Genomic DNA, 18,634 nt, shown 5'->3' with positions numbered 1-18,634 from the left:
CTGTTCCTTTGTCCCATGAAACCAGATGCTCCGCTTTGCCGGGGAAGCGGACTCAGAGGAAGGGAAGAGGAGGTCCTGCCTGGCCCTAAAACGCTGCGTCTCTTGTCAAGGACACCGGCACCGAAGCCCGGACCTTCACAGCCAGAAGTGGCAGGAACATGGCACGCGAGAGCCTCAGGTGCAGGAGAGAGGGGAGAGAATGGTGGCACAGTATAATGAGCTGAGGAAACGGCTATCGAAACAAAAAGAAAGGAAGAGTCCGTATTGGGTAATAGGTTCAATGCCACTGTATGTGGGTTTGGAACTCAGTATTGCTGTAACAATGAGTCCTAAAATTACCTTTCCTTTTTAAAGAAACAAATAATACCCATGAGAGGCGGGAGGAAGCAACAGAGGGCACTAACATTTAAAGTGCCGTGGTTTACATTGCTCTCGTAGAAGTCAGGCTGCTTCTTAGCGATAACTTCTCACCCTACAGCTCACGCCTTCCCTAGAAATAGCCAATTACTGCAGTACCAAATACTATACCCAGAAAAGACGCTCAGGGTAAGTTAGTGTCCCTTCAAGTAAACATCAGGGAGGAACAGACTCAAGCGCAAGGTGAATCAGAACCAAGGGACGTTTTCTCACGGCTCGGAGCGGCTCTTTGGGGAGGTGGAGCTCCGCACAGGAGGTTAGCCCAGACAGAACCCTACGCCTTAACGCCACGGTGCATCTTCAGCACCCGAGGTAGCATCTTTGCTCCGCAATTCGTTATGAAGGGCTTCGATTTTAGTTACTTGGGTCCTAGCTTAGGTATCCATCCCTCCACACCTCTGCATGGTGTGTTGATGCACACCTGTAATGTAAGCGGAACTCTTTTCGCTTATAACAAGCATAGGCTGGTGCAGCTAATATTTTTATGTATGACTCTGGCGTAGCTTCCAAAATGAATACTATGGAACTAGACATTTGACCTTTTTTTACTGTAGGACTTTGACACTAAAAAATCCAGAAAGCACCTTACTGATTGTCATTAAGAGTCGTCACTGGACAGAGAATTCCTGCTCTCAAGGGACTGAGCTACTGCCATCACTCTTCACTGTAATGAAAGGAAAACGCATGGTATATGAAGTTCTACTGTGCCGTGGGAACTGACCACGGACGAGCACTGACTTCTGAACGCTGACCAACGCGAAGAGTATTTTGATTTTTTTCACTAGCTTGTACATGCGTAACCCTGATGCACGAAAAAAACAAACATCCACTTGGCAAGCGATTAAAACGGCATGCGCAACTGGATACGATGTCATCGATTGCGCTTCCAGCTGTAAAAGATTGATTCTGGCCTAACATAAATTAGAGACGCATGCATTATGTTCTGACAGTCGCATCCAGCTAGTGACAAAAACCACGGCTTCAGTGAGGTGACTCATTCTGAGAGCTCTGACAAGCTAAAGGAATGCTAGGTTTCCTGATAGCAGTCAACTCAAAAGGAAGTGTGTTTGTCTGGGGGGATAAAAAAAGAAAAAAGAAAAACTTGAGGAGTCAGGAAAAGGACAAAAGAAGAGCAGCTGCTTTCAGAAGAGCAGCTCTTGAGAAAGGATATGATGATCCCCCTCAAGAGCTATGAAACAACTCACTCCAAAGTATGTCTGTCATTAGCTGACAGAAGACACTGGAAGAAAAGTTACTTGGCTTCACCTAAGGATTTAAATTGTATTTTACAGGTGTATTTTTAAAATAACTAGAGTTTGAAACACAAAATGTTTGCTTTCCTACCAGCGCAAGTCTGCTGCAATATTATTTCCGTCATGTCCTCCGTCTCCCTCTCACCCTGCCGCAGGTGACAGATCCACATGAAACGCCTAGCGGCAGCCGCTTTCTACAGACAGAAAGCGTAGAAACTAAGAAGTGTGAAGACGGTCTATGAATCAAGGTTAGCCAATTATTTTAAAATAAGACAATAGGAAGCTTTCTTCTTACTGATTTCAAATTTTCCTTTTCCACAGGAAGGCTCATGGTATAAAATAAAGTTGAAGTAGAACGACTAGCAGACAACGTCCTCCCTAGATTTCTGATGGACTGTACTGCGGGGAATGAGACAGAAGAGGGTCTTTTTATGAGAGAAGAGCTCGTCGTTCTTGCCTCGGAAACCCCAGACCACGAGGATGCAGATGGGGGCGGAGGACTCCTTGCCCTAGGACAGCCTGGCGGACCACGCCAAAGCTTTTGATTTCATGGGCCTGGGCACGGTCAGGCAGGGAGGCCGGTTCCTCTGCTGCCCCCGGTTCCGCAAGCCCCGGACAAGGCGAGGAACACAGTAACAGCCTGGAAGCCAGCTCCGCTTCCCAAGTCCTCAGCGCTGTCGTTGAACTGGATGAATAATAAACTTCGCCAATGTAAAAACCCCAACACGCAAGGAGATGGAAGGAGAGTTAGTGAAACGGCACGGCTGACTGCTGCTAGAAGGATAAAGAGCGCGCTCAGATGAAAAGCGATGCAATGTGTGCAAGGGATTATTAAGACAATAAGGGATTTCCAACTTGAGAGCCCATAATGGACTACGAATAGCAATTTTAGTGATAGTACTTTTAAAATGGTCCTTGATTTCAAGGTAACATCTGCATACTATTATGGCCAACAACTTTCAAATAATAGCGAAAAGGCTTCTAACAAAGATTTCACGGAAATATAGCACGTGCTCACTCAGTAGATAGCCAGCGAGCAGCACAGCAGCACGCTGATGCTGGCTCGTGTGCATGCAGGTCTCAGAAAGCCAGAAGCACGGCTAAGAGTGCAGTCCACAGTGTTGAAGCTGGTCGCGTCTTCCGTTTATTGCATATCGCTAATGAAAGAACGCTCCCTCAACGGATGGCTTATGTCACACGTAGCTCTCCTGTTACTTAACCTGTTTGCTATGGTATCTGTGTTTCCCAACGTGGTATGAGTTATAACCAGGAGTCACACATCCAGTGACTTTTTCTCATAGTCTTTACTCACCACTTTGCAGCAGAGGGGCCAGAACCACCAGAGCAGACCGAGTGCCACTAACAGTAACAGCACGAGAACGGCAATAAGCGCGGCTACTCCACTAGACTGCGAAGAAAGCAGAAAGACAGTGTCAGTGGATGTTGCAAATAACTGCTGCCTGGTTTTCCCACTCGCCCCAGACCAGCTTCCTACTGGCCGAAACAAATCCCAAACAAACCGTTCCCACTCCTCGGATCTTATTCTTGCCAACGGAGACATTCCTCGCCAGGGATCAAGAAGGGGGTCTTGGACAAACGGGCATTTGGCACGAGTTCGGTGCCACCCTCCGTTGGAAGTCTCCTAGGTTCCACGAGTTACGTAGAAGGTAAGCTAGGCTGCTTCAGCGGGAGCTGCGTGTCAAAATCGGTGATTGTGGGAGGAGGCGGTAAGATGTTATTCCCGTTTCTCGTTCCCTACGTATTCTGGGGCCTGCAGGTGTCTCGGGTATTCTAAGGGACTGAAGACAGCGTGCCGAAAACAGCAGTGCTGGTGGACATAGTCAGCTGGAAGTGACCAGGCTGGAAACTGCTTTTTCCTGCCTACCTGTAAACCTCAGTTCAAATTCAGTCATTCAGGCACGGGTAGCAGGCCCGAGCCAGGATTATTTCTGCTGAAGTCAGTGGATTCTTTTTGATGTAAAACTGATATCCTTGAGGTAAGAATGAGGCCCAACGTGAAGAAAAGAAAGGGTACATGGACTGCGAGGAAGTGAGCTGTTGGACACAAACGGGGAAAGTCTCCTCCTAAGCCTGTGGATGAGAGGTGCCCTTCTCCTCCCATGAGGACACAGGTCCCACCACAGTAATCGGTGGGCGGGTGGAATTTTAAGGAATCTCTACGAACAATCTATATACAAGGCTTTTACGCTTATCGCCCACACATGTGGGGCATTCACGCCATACAGACTATAGCACGCTAAATCCCTGTAGTAGTGCTATTTGAAGCTGAAGCCACCATCCTAAGACATCCCGAGCGAGTGTTAGTGCTTCCAGCAACACTGCTTTTAATGAAGAAGTGAGCAGCCCGTCTCCCACCACCTCAAACCCACGTCCTGTAGGTGCTTGTGCTCTTACACGCGGTGTTCTGTGCTGCTGTGCCGGTTTAACAACAGCGAGAAAAATGCAACGGTGACCTTACGGAAACAGAAGTTATTCCGACTTCAGCTAGGGAAAAAGGACAGGAGGGAATCACTAAGGCTGGAGTACAGCCTGAGTAATTCCGCCCAAGTGAGAGAAGTTGTGCTGGAGGTACACCACTGCAAATGGAAGGTGAAACAGAGCTTTATGCCAAGTCCACGTAGGTGCAGTGAGGCATACGCATTTACGAGAAACAGGTAAGATGCATGCCTCGGTGGCTAGATGCAACCTATTTTTTGTTTGTTTTCGCTGCAGCAACGTGTGTTAGCTAGAGGAGGTTGTGACTTGCAGCTCTTACATACCGACTGCCCATCGGCGGCGCAGCTATCAGAATTAGTGGAACAGTTCTAGCAGTGACCCATTTCTTGCAGTTGCCCATCTGCTACTATGGAAACAGCAGTTCTCCTTGTATGGAGCTGTCTTTGCTGCACCATGTATGAACGGCAAAAAAAAGGAAAAAGAAAAAAGAAAGGATGATCAGAAGTACGACAGTTTTCACTGTCAGTGCACATCTGCACTCGTTCTGTTTCTTGTTAGTGGCAACTTCTGACCACAGAGAAGCACTGTCGCAGCCCAGCAGAGGGAAGGCAGCTGCACCCGCCAATTTGGTATGATCTGCTCTGCATCAGGGCTTTGTTTCTACCGATCTGCTCAATCCCAGCAATTTTTAAGGGGACATGGGGACAGCCCTAAAATGTGCCGCTTTCTCCGAAAGGACTAAGATTAAGAGAAAAGCGGTCTCCTGTTAGTCGCCAGCATCTTCCTGTGACTGTGCTGTCCTTACGTCACCGTGCTGCGAGGCTGCTTCAGCATGCTTTGCTCTAAGGTTGGAATGCTTCCGACTGATAAAGAGGCCCTTAAACCGAGAAACGTGATTTGGGTAGCGTGTCTTTCTTCAGCTCTCAGTTCCTTCAGGCTTTCTTCCTGAAGGCTGAAGGGCCAGACTGAGATGACTCGGATATCTACAGTTACCCAAGTATTTTGTTTTTAAATGGATAGAAGAAAAATGTCGTTTTTTCTCTTTTAGGTTAATTACCTATGAGCGATAAAAATACTGTTAGAAAAACACGTGCCAATGAGCAGAAGGTACTGTTCTGTATGCTTCTATGCCTGACAGGAAAGCTGCGCTGAAGTCGCACTTCAAATGAGACACATTTAAAGAAGCACGGTATCCATGCGCAGCACGTTTTCAGAACCCCCGTCCCTACCTTGCGGTCTTGTGTCTAACTGCAAAAATTTTAACTGTCCTGCCTATGTAATATAGAGGACAGAAGAAATTAATGGAGAGCGGAAATGTGAGATTAGAAATTTTATGTATTAAGTCGGACGAGTCACTGACTGCGTAAGTATGCGGTTTATCCTAAAAGCTGTTTTTAGCTCTTTTCTATAAGGCTATGATAAAAACATAGCAGGATGTTCATACTACCTTAACCCTAAGCTTAACTTAGGTACTCCAGCCTATCTCCCCTAATTACCAGAGCTGAGAGCCTACACTCCTTATTCAGGCACCGCAGTTCGGTATCTGAAGTTCCGGAGCGTTAGTATCCTCCTGTAGGATTATAACCGCCTTCAGACCAAGGCTGATGTCCTAAGGTTCTGCCTGCTCGGCCTCAGCCTGCTCCCACCGGTCCCGCTCCGTGGAGCTGTGCTGGAGCGGGACGCCCGGTGACCGTGTCGCACCTGGCTCTCGTGACATGATTATATTTAGAGTGAGCGAGTCTCTGATGGCACGGAGGCTTCCCAATACTTTGAAAGCCACAGCTGCCCACTGTGCTTGAAGTCATTTGTTGTAATGTATTTAGCAAAATACAATTGACAAGCTATAGAAAAAGATAAGCCCCGCACAGACACCGCAGAGGTAGCCTGGGAGAGGAGGAGAATGCCACGGCTTTCCCGCTACGCGCAGTCCTGCGTGTGGCCCCAGTCAGCAGCCCCTGCAGCAGCTAGCAAAACCGACGCAGCAGCAGTGAAAGGAGAAACCCTTAGAACAGGGCCTGTGTCAGAAAGCAAAGGTAAATCTCCAAGCCTGCCGCCTAAGAGATGGCTTTCGTCTCTTACTAGGATCGGATGGTACATACAGCAGTATTTCTCTTGTGTGGAGTCCTGCAAAAACCGGTCTTCCTAAAATAAAATTCTGCCCACCTTAATGGGCAGAATTAAGGGAATTGTTTTATGTAACTGCAGAAAGAAATCTTGTCTGTAACCCCCACGCACACTTCATCAGGGAATTCAGAACAGCTGAGAACTTTGTTGCCTATAGTGGCGTTATAAAACAGATTCTAAGCGTGTCTCGAAATACAGAGAAAGCAACTTAGGACATCTACGTATGTATGCACCTACATGTTAAGAAATCACGTATCATGAAATTCTGTCTAGTCTGCATGTGTCTGCACGGGTGTATTTTTTAGTTAGGTGGATTTGTGCCTTCTGAACAGCTAACGGGACTCGCCGTGCGGTGAGGTTCTCCGCACTGAGACGTCATGGAAGGGTAAAACCAAAAGAGAAACTGGATTTCAGGATTTTACATTGAACGATGTTAGCATTTACTTACACACTCTGAAGCGGTGATTGTTAATGAGCTGGATATGAAAGTCTGCCCTTCGTTCAAACTCACCAAAACTTCCAGAGTTCTGGAAAGAAAGAGAAAAAGAAAATGAGCCGCCATAAAGCCGTCGATAGGAGCGCGTACACGCTACGGCGGCGCCGGGACGGACAGACTCTGTTCCACAGAGAAAGGGGTCAAGAGAGGAAAACGGGAGCGGGGGCCTCTGAGCCGCGCGCGGCGTCAGAAGTGACGTCACAGAAATCACAGAACGAACACGATTCCTTTGTGTTAGCATTTCTAGAAACCTCTGATGACTTTTAAGTGATCGAGATACTTTGCTGTTACAGGGTTGGACCTTGTGGCTGTCAGAAACCAATCTTTGCTTGTTTCAGACTGAGCTTCCTTTTCCTCAATTTGCGCCGCATAAAATGACCGAGACAGTCTGCCGCGGGTACCGCGTTGATTACTGTTTGGAAATCATTTTCGTCTTCTCAACAGAGAGCTATCCGAGTAGAGAATATCCCTTCTCTAGTGCGCGTAGCGTAAAATACTCCAAAAAGTTTTACATAAAATAAATTGAAGTTCAACTGTAAAAATAGCATTGTTTTGTCTGTTCCATAAACATCTCTTTAGTCATATGCAGACATTATGGATAAAGATGTCGGATAATTATAAATGGTCAAGGCTTTCTATAAATAGTACATAAACACTGCATACAAATAGTATGTGGTTTACATTTTACAAATTAACCCTAGAAGAAAACAACACATGGTGAATGTTAAACATAAGAAGACTCTTCAGCTTCCCTGGCTTGGATTCCCGAGATTCAGACAGTTTATATTATGCGTAGATGTAATTAAATAAAAATATAGATATCCATGAACTAAAACGATTAATCATTTATACCGTTCTTAGATGTCATGAATTTCTATTCTGGCACAAATGCTGTAGTCAATATGGAGTTCAAAGCTATTTTAACTAATTTGGCTAATTTCTTTTTCCATTTTAGTAAAGATGAAGTAAGTTGCTTCCGCTGAACTCATTTTTAAATGATCTGCGTTATGAATAATTGATCTAACGGAAAGAATAACTGCAATTTACTTCTAATTATTACTGGAATAAGTGAATCAGAACAGATACAAAGCAAACTATACCAAAACTTTTGTTAGTGATGGAATTTTATAAATGTGATGCCTTTTTTTTTTTTTTTTTTTTAACCCAATGTTTTGCTTTGCCACTTTAATGAGAAGTGCTGTGGCAAACTTCAGCAGGACAATTCTGCTCGAGTTTGGCTGGCAAAACAATCCTGTTGACTGCAGTGCAGGAGGACTTCATGCCGTGCCTTTTCTTAATCAGAGCCGGACTGCATACACAGTCGGAACACAGCCCAAAGCCCGACCGGTGTCCCCGAAGAAACTTGCGTGTTGAAACTCCGAAACGTTTGGGAGAGGCGCGCGTCACGAACCCATCGCCCAACGCGTTTTTCTCTCCAAGTCACTAACCTACAGCCCGGTCCCATTAACCTGGCTCCCGTGTCCTGGCGTCGCATCCTTCTGCACCCTGCCCGCGCCGCTGCATTACCTGCGACTGGACGGGTGTAACCGAACCGTAGAATCGTGGAATATCTCAAGGGGGAAGGGAATAACTGAACTCAGCCCGTAAATACCGAAGAATCCACAGCACGCAGAAGTATTTTTGCATGGCAGCTTTTCCGTTAAGTACAAATTCCAAGAGGGAGAGACGAATCTCTTCAATGTTTCGTGTTCCCCCATCAGCCTTGCCTTTTTAAAGCATGACTTAGAGAAACACGCCACAGGCTCCACACCAAGTTCTGAACTTGGTTACGCCCCAGAAAGGGCGTTCATTGCGGTCGTGTTTCCCGACGGCAAAGCTATTCAGCCTTCCTGCTGTTTCTGACCTTTCCTAAGTAACGGTGGGTGCCGTGCCACTGACGGATGCCACAACTGGGATTATGTGGCTTGGTTCAAAGCCTGCTATAGCCATAGCCCTTCCAGCTGCTCTAAATCCAAATGTAGTACGCCAAGTCATTTTGATTTTTAAATTAATGTACCGTCTTCTTTAGGAACCTAGGTCCTTATATACCTCCTGCATTGAGTTTATGTCCGATCGTATTTGAACTGCATCTAAATACACTGTAGGTTTTCTTCAGCTGTTTTACCTTTGGTAGGAACCGTTTCTGTAGTCTCTTGTTGGGCAAAACTCCCACTGAGATCAAAAATAATTCTGCCTGTGCATTAGGGAAGAACTGCTGGATCTGGCCAGCCACATCTGACTACAGTTGCTGCCAGCTACTGGAGTCGAATTTCCAAAGCGCTTTCAGATGCTCACTTTTTCCCCATTTCTTTTTATTAAAAAAAAAAAAAAAGTGAATGTGAATCCTCGATTTCCTATGGGGTTTTTCTGCTATCCAATCAATTCCCTCTGCTGCCTGGCAATATCATCCTTCCTCTTGACTCGTGTGTGTTCTTGTCAGTCAGGGCTATTTTCTAACATCATTTCACAATGTCTTTTATCCTCTGGCAGTTTGTTGATTTGCATGACGTGCTACTACCAGTCCCAGACCTACGCGGTTGAAAAGGAAGATGCTCCGGTGGCTGACTACCGTTGCCAGCACCAGCAGGCACTAGCTGAAATGCCATATACTCGGGCCGCGTGTTTTTCAGCTCAGCAGCTAGGAAACAAAACGCATTTGAAACTTCAGCAGAGCAGGTAAGTGCTGTCGAGGCGTGTTCTCACTATGCTAGCAGTACCTCTCACTGCTACTCATGTTTAATTTCATTCTCCTGTGTAAGAATGCCTACACAAAAAAACTGCTAAGACCACTAAAAGGATAATATAAATTACTTCACGCAGATATTCATAAAACTAGGCTTCCACGTATCCCTTAGATCTTTAGGAACCAAATTACTTCTTTTGCACCACGCTTCCTATAGTCACAACCTCCAGGCTGCCCCCCCACGCCCCGCCAGGTTCGTCAGCGAAAATCTAGGCGCGCGTCGCGGCTTATTCTGAAGGTGGATTTTCTAACTCGCTGTAATACTGCGTTTCACACTTAACTGTTTCGGCGTGAGACAGACGGCGATCTTGGGAACGCCTGGACCGTGACTTAGGCGTTGGGCTTTCTTGGCTTCCCTAGAACAAGTCCCGCTTTCGAGACGCGACAGTCGATCCTGTTAAACTCCCTTGCTCTCTTACACATTAAAGCTTGAAGCAAGCGTCACTCTTTTCTCTTCTACCATCCCTGTGTCGTGCAGCAAACTACATACTCCTTCTGCGATACGTATTATTTTTTTGAATTTAGAGGGACGGTTCTCTCTTGCCTTTGTTCGGAACACCTCTATTAGTCTTTCTCTAGCAGTGCTCTGTAGCTACCACGCTTAGGCTTTTTGCCGCTGTGAGCTTGATGAGTCTAGGCCGAAACAAGCAAGGTTTGTCTAATTTAGCTATTGAGAAACAAAGCTGGTTTTTTATATGGTCTTTGCTACCAAATTGAGCAAAACAGGAACCTGAAAGACATTTGGGTAACACACTGCAGAAGAACATCTTAACACATACTAAAGAAAAGGGTCGTTGCCCAGGTATCTTGCGGATCTTGACATTTCCTGGCACTCACTAGGTTGTATGAAAAATTTTGTATAATAGCTAAGATTTCTAAGCGGACTAATGCCCGTGTTTGCACCTTACTGTTTGCGACACAGAACTGGCCTTTGCTTATGTCCACTGACAAGCTCCCCTCTAACCCGGATTCTCGACGGACTGAGAAGCGGCACCGTTACCGCTACCGTCTTGTACTAGAAAAGGCAGCTTTGCATTCCAGCCCCGCCAAAAACACGTTTGCTCGGCTGATGTGCTGTACAGGCCCGAGAGCTGCGTTCCGGCTCCGCTCGCTTATCTAAATATTTTACCTGGGATTCAGGAGAAAAACAGTGAGTACGGACGCCTGTCATCTATTCTCTGACGTGACTTGCCCGAGTCCCAGAGGGGCGGCGTGCTGGGCGGGCAGGGTCACCGGGACATAACTCCGGCATTTTAAGCTCTTTTTCTCAGCTTCAGAACCCAGCCACGCTCAGGCACCCGGTCAATGACAAATAAACAGTTCCTACCGGAGTGGAAACAGACCCTCAAAAGTGGCACAAAAATCCCAGTCCAGCAGAAACGCCCAGGAAGAAACCCGCCGTTAACGGAACAGAAGCGCACCGCACAGCCCGCTCGGGCCAGTTGCTGAAGGCCAGCTATTGCAGACGGTTACTAAGATGGGGAGCTTGCCCGTATTTTTAGGAGGTGCCACTGAGCAAGCGCCTGTCTCCCTCTGGGACTGAACTCTGCTGCCAGGGAGGTCTGGAGATCTGATCCTGTCGCACAGCACCGCCGCCGTGCACCGTTCTGGCAATCCAGACGGTCCCCGAAAAGGGCACCGCTACCATGTGCGTCTGAAGGAGAACGGGGCCCGCAGCTCACTGACTCCCCCGGCCCGCGGTAAGAGCGGGTTTCGCGTCCCCGGTGCCGTGAGCCGCCTCGCTACTGTCGAGCTTTGCATTCCCCCGACCTTCAGCTGTCAGGCGGTCTGACGGATATCCCAGGCAGCAGGCTCACTGAGCACGTCAGCTATCGGCGCGGATACGATGCAGTAGGAACAACCAGTTTCCCTATCAACTTCCATTCTGATACACAGCTGCAGGGATGAGCCATCCGAGATCTTCACAGGAGTTGATCATACTCGCTCAGTTCTGGAAGCCACAGAGTGAACTCATACAGATAATTATCTCATCTTCAAAAGGATGAACCTGTCAACATACAAAATCACTTCTTTCCTCAAATTGTCGTGTCTGTAGGGTATAAGAAATGCCTTTTTTTCATTAGTTTAGCATCCACCTGTTTGATGGGCTATGTGTATTTCTGATTCATATAAACGCTACCCCTTCACATTTGGAGTTCCCAAAACTAGGTGCCCTGTTTCTTCTACTCGCCCGTTCACAAACATCCAAGAGAAAGACGTATATATAAATACATCTAGTGTTTACTAGTAACCGTCCACACATGTGAGGCCTTTAGCACAGCACTGTGCATAAACTGCAAATATTTTGAAAAGAAAATGATGTTCGGCAGCGATTCTATTTTTGGGGCACCTTTATTTCCCGCCGTGACTGTCACTGTTTTGTGAGTGTCAGGCTCCTTCAGTAAAGCTCAAATTAGCGCAGAGGCGAACCAGCCTCCGTCTCCTCTGCTGATTTCTCCTCTCGCCAGACGAGCGCCTCTCCTCCGCTGCCCGGCGCGTTCTGCGGGGGTCGCGCCGTGGGTTTCACATCCGTGCGCACGGGAAGGGCAAGCAGACCCCGAGGACAGCAGTCAGAGGTTTGAATGCGGCAGGCCCGCTCACGCCGGGCACAAATACCCGGGCCTTCTTGCAGCCATACCCAAGAACACACGGAGTCCGCCAGCTTCTCTGCGTCTGGCTTGAAGAGCACGGCTGCGGGGACAAGCCTCCGGGGAAGGGCAGGCGCAGCCCTTCACACCGTCCCTCACAAACGCAGCAGTGCCCAAGTCCAGCCTCTTTTGAAGGCTTTTAGCCAGGATGCTCATTCCTGTTGTCCGACCGCGTCTGACACAGCACTTGAGCACAGCGGCACCAAAGGGATGGCAAACGTGAGCTCCTACGCACGTGTAATCAACGTGCTGTGCAGATCCTCGCAACTCTATGGCTTTTTATGTACCACCGGTCTAACGTGCAATTTTCCAGTGGTCCATACTCGTAAAGCTGTTTCATCGAATAGGAAAACACTGTGGTTTTTATTTACAGTTCATAGCCCTTGCTCAACGCGGAAGGGATTTTCCCACATCTTGTCTGTGAAGTATCACTTTTTGGATGGGAATCAATCCTGGAAAACTTAGTCTGAAAAGAGCTTTTTAAAAAATGTTCTCATTCATGACCAAAGTTAACCACAAGACTCTTGCTACTTTAAACTGCGTCAGTCATGGCCCACTGGCCGTTCTAATAAATAATTTACCAAAAAATGTAACCTGAGAAGACCCACCAATTGCAATTCTTTCTTTCCTTCGTGTCCGCTGCTGTTTTATTGTTACGGAAGAGGAACGTGGCCCGCTGCCATATGTCACTGCAGCGCTGGTCTAAAGAATTTCATACGCTGTGAAATACAGCTGACATTTCAATCCGCAGTAACCTATTTGCAAAGTATTCATTTGCTCCTTACTTTATGAGTATCCAGTAAAAGACTGCCATTTTATGACCCATTAAAAAAGATGAAAAAATTAAATAAAATTGTGAAAGACATTTGCTGGAAGTAATAAATAATTTACCTCCAATTTTCACGCACTGAAAATTAAACTGGCAACTGCTCAAAAAGTTATTAAAATTATGGTAACAAAGGTGTTTTAGAAGCAAGTGCCAGGATTAAAATAGCTAAAATGCTGTACAGAGTAGGAAGGAAAAAAATAGATCTATGTATTTAAAAGGGTGTTTTCCCTTAGAAAAACCTACCTCCGTTCATTAATGTATAGCTTTATTACACAGTCGATGTTGGTAAGCCAGTAGTAAGAGAGCGTGCGTACGTGTTGTAAATGTACCTACACATGCATACGCGTCTGCCTGTGTGTTTGCACGCATCCGTGTGTACACAGCAATGGCGCGCTGGACAGTCGGTCACCGGGGTGGGAGAAGGGCTTGCTGGAACTACCGTTTAAGCATGGGGTTTTTGCATGCCTATCCCTTTACCCCCACGTACTTTACCATCCCCTGCACAACAGTCTGGCAGCACAAAGGGGTGCCACCGTGACCGTACTTGATTTTGGTGGTCGCCTGAAGGACGGGGAAACCGGAACGCACTGTGACGGACAGTGGCACGTTCAGGTTTTTAACACAGAGGTATTCACCGCCGTTCACAGCTGGAGCAGATACAAGGTGTCATTCAGGTCAATATTTCGTGTTTTAGAGGTTGAAGGAAGAGCTCCGTTGCCAAGCAGTACCGACCTCGCCTGGGGAGGCAGACTGAAATGTTCAGTGCCAGGCGAGGCAGCCTCTGGCACGCCACCCCTCATTTTCTGCCCGAGGGGCAAACAGGAGGAGGCAAGACAAAGCCACGGGGGAAGGTATTTCAAGTCCGTGCTTCTGGTTTTGTTGCTCTTCCTAGATCAAAAGCCCCAGCTGCATAAGGACACGGCAAGTTCCCTTGGAGCAGGGTTACAAACCTTGCCTGCCAAATGCTCGGCGCAGTTCCGCTGTGCCAAGGGTCACCTGTGCCTGGGAAGCACGGGAGAGAGTTTGCTGGAGCCGATGGGAATCGCACTGGGGACAGGTAATAATCTGCAGTTACGATAGATGGTCAGAGTTGTTTTCCTCCCACCAACCACACAAGCATAAAACGGGATATTTAATTATTTTCCCCAGGATAGCAAGACGTGCAGTCTATGAAAATCACGGTGGTTTGGGGTTTTGGTGAAGAATTAGTACAAACTCTCCCCCCTGTTGTCTTGGTGTCGTGGAGCACTGACATAAATTCAAATTATAGTGTTCTCAGGATCCCCTCTTGTTACCTCAGAAGTGCCTGGCTTTCTCAGCAGAGTGTTCAATATACCGTCTATTTGGGTTTGGCTTTCCACGGGAAACGGCCAGAAGCGCAGAGATAGAGAAGCAAGGATTTCACTTCTGGGAAGTGCTAGTGAATTTGAAAGAACTGGAAGCCAGCAATGAATTAGCTCTGATCTCATGGAATCATGGGAACCTGCAGTAACAGGGTATGAAATGTCATTATTATGTTAAATTAGTCTATTAATTCAGCTCAGGATACTATGTCCATTGCATAATATTAAGCACTTAGTTCTGCTCACGCGCTCTTTCTTAATGCTCTGGGAACACCGTGTGCCCTATTGAGGAACGTGAAGGACTGCATTAGAAATTACTACTGATCTTAACATCAGATCCATATGTCTTAGGAGCCAGTTAGCCTACACAATTCATTGAGGATGTTTCCATCTGTGAATAGTTCCCATTATAATCTAATTGTGTCAAACTAAATGTATTTCTAAAATATTTTCAGAAGTTAATATTTATAACAGACATTAAGCCTAATCCAGCCATAAAGCCTAATCCAGCCGTATTTCTGGTTTCCCCCTACCTGAGTTTATTTCTCTAGCTATTTTGGAGGGGGGAGATTGTACCGTGTGAGTACCCGGTGATTGGTAACCATACTCTCTTTTATTTTTTGTTGGAACAAAACGCTTGCACAGGCAAAAAAAAGCTTAAGAGCTAGTGCTGAAAATAAATGCTAAGTCTCAATGACTTTGCAAAGACAGGAAGGTCCGGGTGGGAGAGGATCTGATTGACATCGACTCTCTTTACCCAGTGCTACTGGGGAAGAAGAGTTGTTTACGTTGAAGGATAATGTTAATATCAAATCAATGGGCCTAATTAGCCATGAGTATATCCGTGATGGAGCAGTATTCCCGTCACCTGGGCACAGAGGCTCTGCCATGAGAACAACAGGTGAAACCAAGCTGATTCGGAGAGGGCGTCCCAGCAGTTTGAGCAGAAGGCAGGCACCTGGCAGGCGCGGGCAGCAGGAACTCAAAAGGGAGCAGAGCTCCTCCCCGCCTTCTCCTTGGGGGCCCGGCATTGCCTGCGCTCCCCGCGGGAGGGAACGGCCCAGCTGCTGCCAGCTGCTGCCTCCTCTGTGCGCAGCAAGGCTGCCAAGCCAAAGGAAGCCCAGGGCGTGTCCCCGTGGCTGGTCCCTCCGTCTGCAACCGTGGACTGCTTCTCCTCCTTCGTCCAGCGCTTCCTAAGGCACGGCTGAACGTGATTACTAGAGGTAACTGCTCACGCGGGTTTATTGTGGTCCTGCCTTTTCACAGTAACGACTGCTGTTATCTAGGATGTGAAGTGTCTTAGTCAACAAGCTACATCTTAACTGAGAAATCCTATTGAGTCCTTACTTTAAATGCTCCCTTTTTCTCTAGTCAAGGTGCTCTTTAAGCAATGTGTGGTTGCAATGTAGTTTATAGACTGAGGATGAGACTTTGAAAAATGGGTCCTTAAACTCACACTTGAACATTTTAAATAAGTTGCCTAACTTTCAAGTGGCTAAGTACTCATCGCACGCGCTTACGTTAACGAGTATTTTAGCGCTGTGGTAAAATTTGTCTCTTGCTTTAATTGCCGCTAAGGCTCTAATAAGGCTATCTAGCTAACAATACCACAAATAGAAGATTAATGTAACTTCTTAGTTGGAAAGAGAACAGAAAACGCTCGACATACCCCGTGAAATAGTAATCCTTTAAAAAAAACTCCTGAAAGGACTCTGAAAGATACTCAAGGCAAAACTGCAGCTTGCATACAACTTCCCGCCTTTAGCACTACTTCTCTGCGCTTGCGATGTGTCGCCCAAAATTTTATCTTTCTCAGCCGAGGAGGAAAAAGTGACCAAAATAATAATAATAATAATAGTCATTCCTGCCATAGCAAACAACAGTAATTATCGCCTTCATCTGGTCTTCAGCTACTGACTTCCATGCCACAAGAAAACTCCGTTAAGTTACATGCAACTTTTATCAATGCTCCTTAAGGCTGACAAACATACGTTCTACTCAGATTAATGACCTTAACAAGGTTATAGGCTTGTCTGCATGAACAGGTAATCTAGTATGTCTGCCTACACGCTCGGGAAATGACATGGTTTGTGTATTTGAGTATTTGCATGCAGCTTATGTGGGAGATACACCTGGTGTGACTTGTGTAGAGCATCATGTAAATACATGTTTAGACTTATTTTGTAATGACGCATTTGGAGTTTCTTAGCTTACCTACTTAGTATTTTCTTTCCATCTGGTAAAAGGAATGCGGAAAGACAAAGGCTAATTTTAACTTACAATTCTTATTGAGCTACTGAATAACACAGCACTGAAAGGTCGCCACGTGGGATGAGCACAGCAGTGATTTTTCAGTTGTTAAACGTGCGCATTGGCGGCAGTGTGACCGTCGGACGGAAACTCTGCGTGCGCGAGGCGTTACGGTGGCTGCGGTGGTCTGTTAGGCCAACGCTGAGCTAATAAGATGTGAAAATGGGTGCTGGGTTAGGTCTAAATACGAGCGCGTTGCCCGCTTGGTTTTTTAATGCTTGCAGCGCTAGAAGGAAGTACAACTGTGTAATCTTAACAATAAGTTAATGACACTTTTTGTGTGGGAATGTAAATCTGCTTATCGTTCGCGCCCAGCCCCCACCCGCGCACGTTTCCAAAGGCATTCATATGCCTCCTTTGAGAGCACTAATGATACTGTATCGGCGCTCTCGCTATTTAGAAATTTATTTCGTATTTGCTCGAAGAATCGGGCCAATGTTTTTGAAAGCACATCTAACTATACCATATGCCTACTTAAATCATCCCTATCAAACAAGTTGTAGGATGATGCTCTGGTTCATTCTGTTCTGTTTTCCCTTCCTTCACAATGTGTTTATGTATATTTATCCAATTTGTTCTGTTCCTCCTGCCAAATTGCAGGTTTGAGATCTCAGCTATGCAGGGGCAGCTGTGCTATTGTTGATGCCTTACAAAACAAAGGTCACAGACCGAGCCCGTATCGCTAGGACTGATGACAGCTGCATGTTAACCATTATGGTAGAGGCACAGAACGATCAGGGTTCACGCACCCTCCGAAGCGGGAATAAATCTTACCTTGCCCTTCGGTAAGCGAGAACTCGAGTCTCGCTTTTAAGAAGTCATTTTTTGTGCAGATTAGCCTCTTGCAAAATTTCCTGCTCTTTGTTTAATTTATTGACATAATTCCTCCCTCCATCTGGAGAAAAAAAATAAACAGCCCCACCACAAAAAGCCAAAATCTTAAAAACAAAATGACGGCTGAGTTGGAAGGAATGATCTCTTCTGCCTGTAACTAATCTTGGCTTCTCTCGCTTCTGAGATGGACAAGAATTACCAGCTGTTCCAGCCTAGGCAGCTATTGACCACGTGAAGAAGTAGGCTACCACGAGACGACGTTGCCTTGAAAAGAAGGTTGTTTCCGAACCTAGCCCAGCCACTCCAAGTAACGAAACGGCAGGGCGGGACTGCTTCAAATGCCCTTTGTTCGGTAAGAGAGATCAATCTGCAAGGCTTGTGAATTAGGAACTATTTGCCCCTTGGGTGGCCTGACATATTATTCTGTCTTCTCCTGCTGCCTTTCAGACCAGAAGCCAAGAGTCCAAAGTTATTTAAAAGGGTGTTTATTAGAGCTACACGTAGCTTTTGAAATGCCGAAGAAGAGGGCGTGTAAGAGCTGGAGCAGACTCACGAGATGAGGCACATGTCCGCAGACGCAGCCCGGAGACTGCGCAGCTGGCTTTGCGGCTGGCTGTCTAAGGCTACTTCGCCACTGTGCTGTTAATTATTTAACAGAGAGCACTGGGGAAGCTACCGTCACATCTGTCATCTACACGCAGGCAGAGCCTTCACTCATTGCGGGACCAGATGTGTTTATTCGAAACATGCACTAACTAGCTACTTAATGGGTTAGAATTATTAGCCAGAAGTTAATTAGGCAAACAAATTAAACATGAGTCACCTTACAAGCCTCACTTCTTTAACACTGCTTTGACTTCTTTAGAGCCGTTATCGACCGCAGGAAAAAGGAGGGAAAAAGTAGAGATGCCATAAAAGAGCTGCAGTAAAAAACAGATTTATGACATCTGATCACCACGTACTAATGAACACTGCAATGCTGCAGGTAATTGCCTTAACTAGGTGCCTCTTAGTGCTGCAAGTACACTGTCAGATGGGAGGAAGCAGGGAGGCTTGTTTCAGGACCCACAGGTGTGGGAGAAGAAAAGGGAATTAACAGTGGAGAAAGTTTTTTCTTAGTACAGTCATGTCAAATGGAGAAAGGATGGCTTCGCTGCTTCTGCATATATTGTACGTATCC

General features: G+C 46.5%; 1 protein-coding gene across 1 annotated transcript in view; it reads right to left on the bottom strand.

The window, feature by feature from the left end:
* Positions 1-18,634, bottom strand: part of ANTXR2 (ANTXR cell adhesion molecule 2) — a gene marked incomplete at its 5' end in the record, with an annotated part of 110,838 nt that overhangs the window by 48,949 nt on the left and 43,255 nt on the right. The window contains 2 exons of the mRNA XM_082315448.1: positions 2,983-3,078; positions 6,700-6,778. Coding sequence (XP_082171574.1) covers positions 2,983-3,078; positions 6,700-6,778 — 175 coding nt within the window. The remainder of the gene's footprint in view (positions 1-2,982; positions 3,079-6,699; positions 6,779-18,634) is intronic.

This window comes from Platalea leucorodia (genome assembly GCF_965183815.1).
Source record: "Platalea leucorodia genome assembly, chromosome: 6".
NCBI classification, from domain to species: domain Eukaryota; kingdom Metazoa; phylum Chordata; class Aves; order Pelecaniformes; family Threskiornithidae; genus Platalea; species Platalea leucorodia.
Note: the sequence above shows the minus strand (reverse complement) of the source record. Positions and strands in the feature narration are given on the sequence as shown.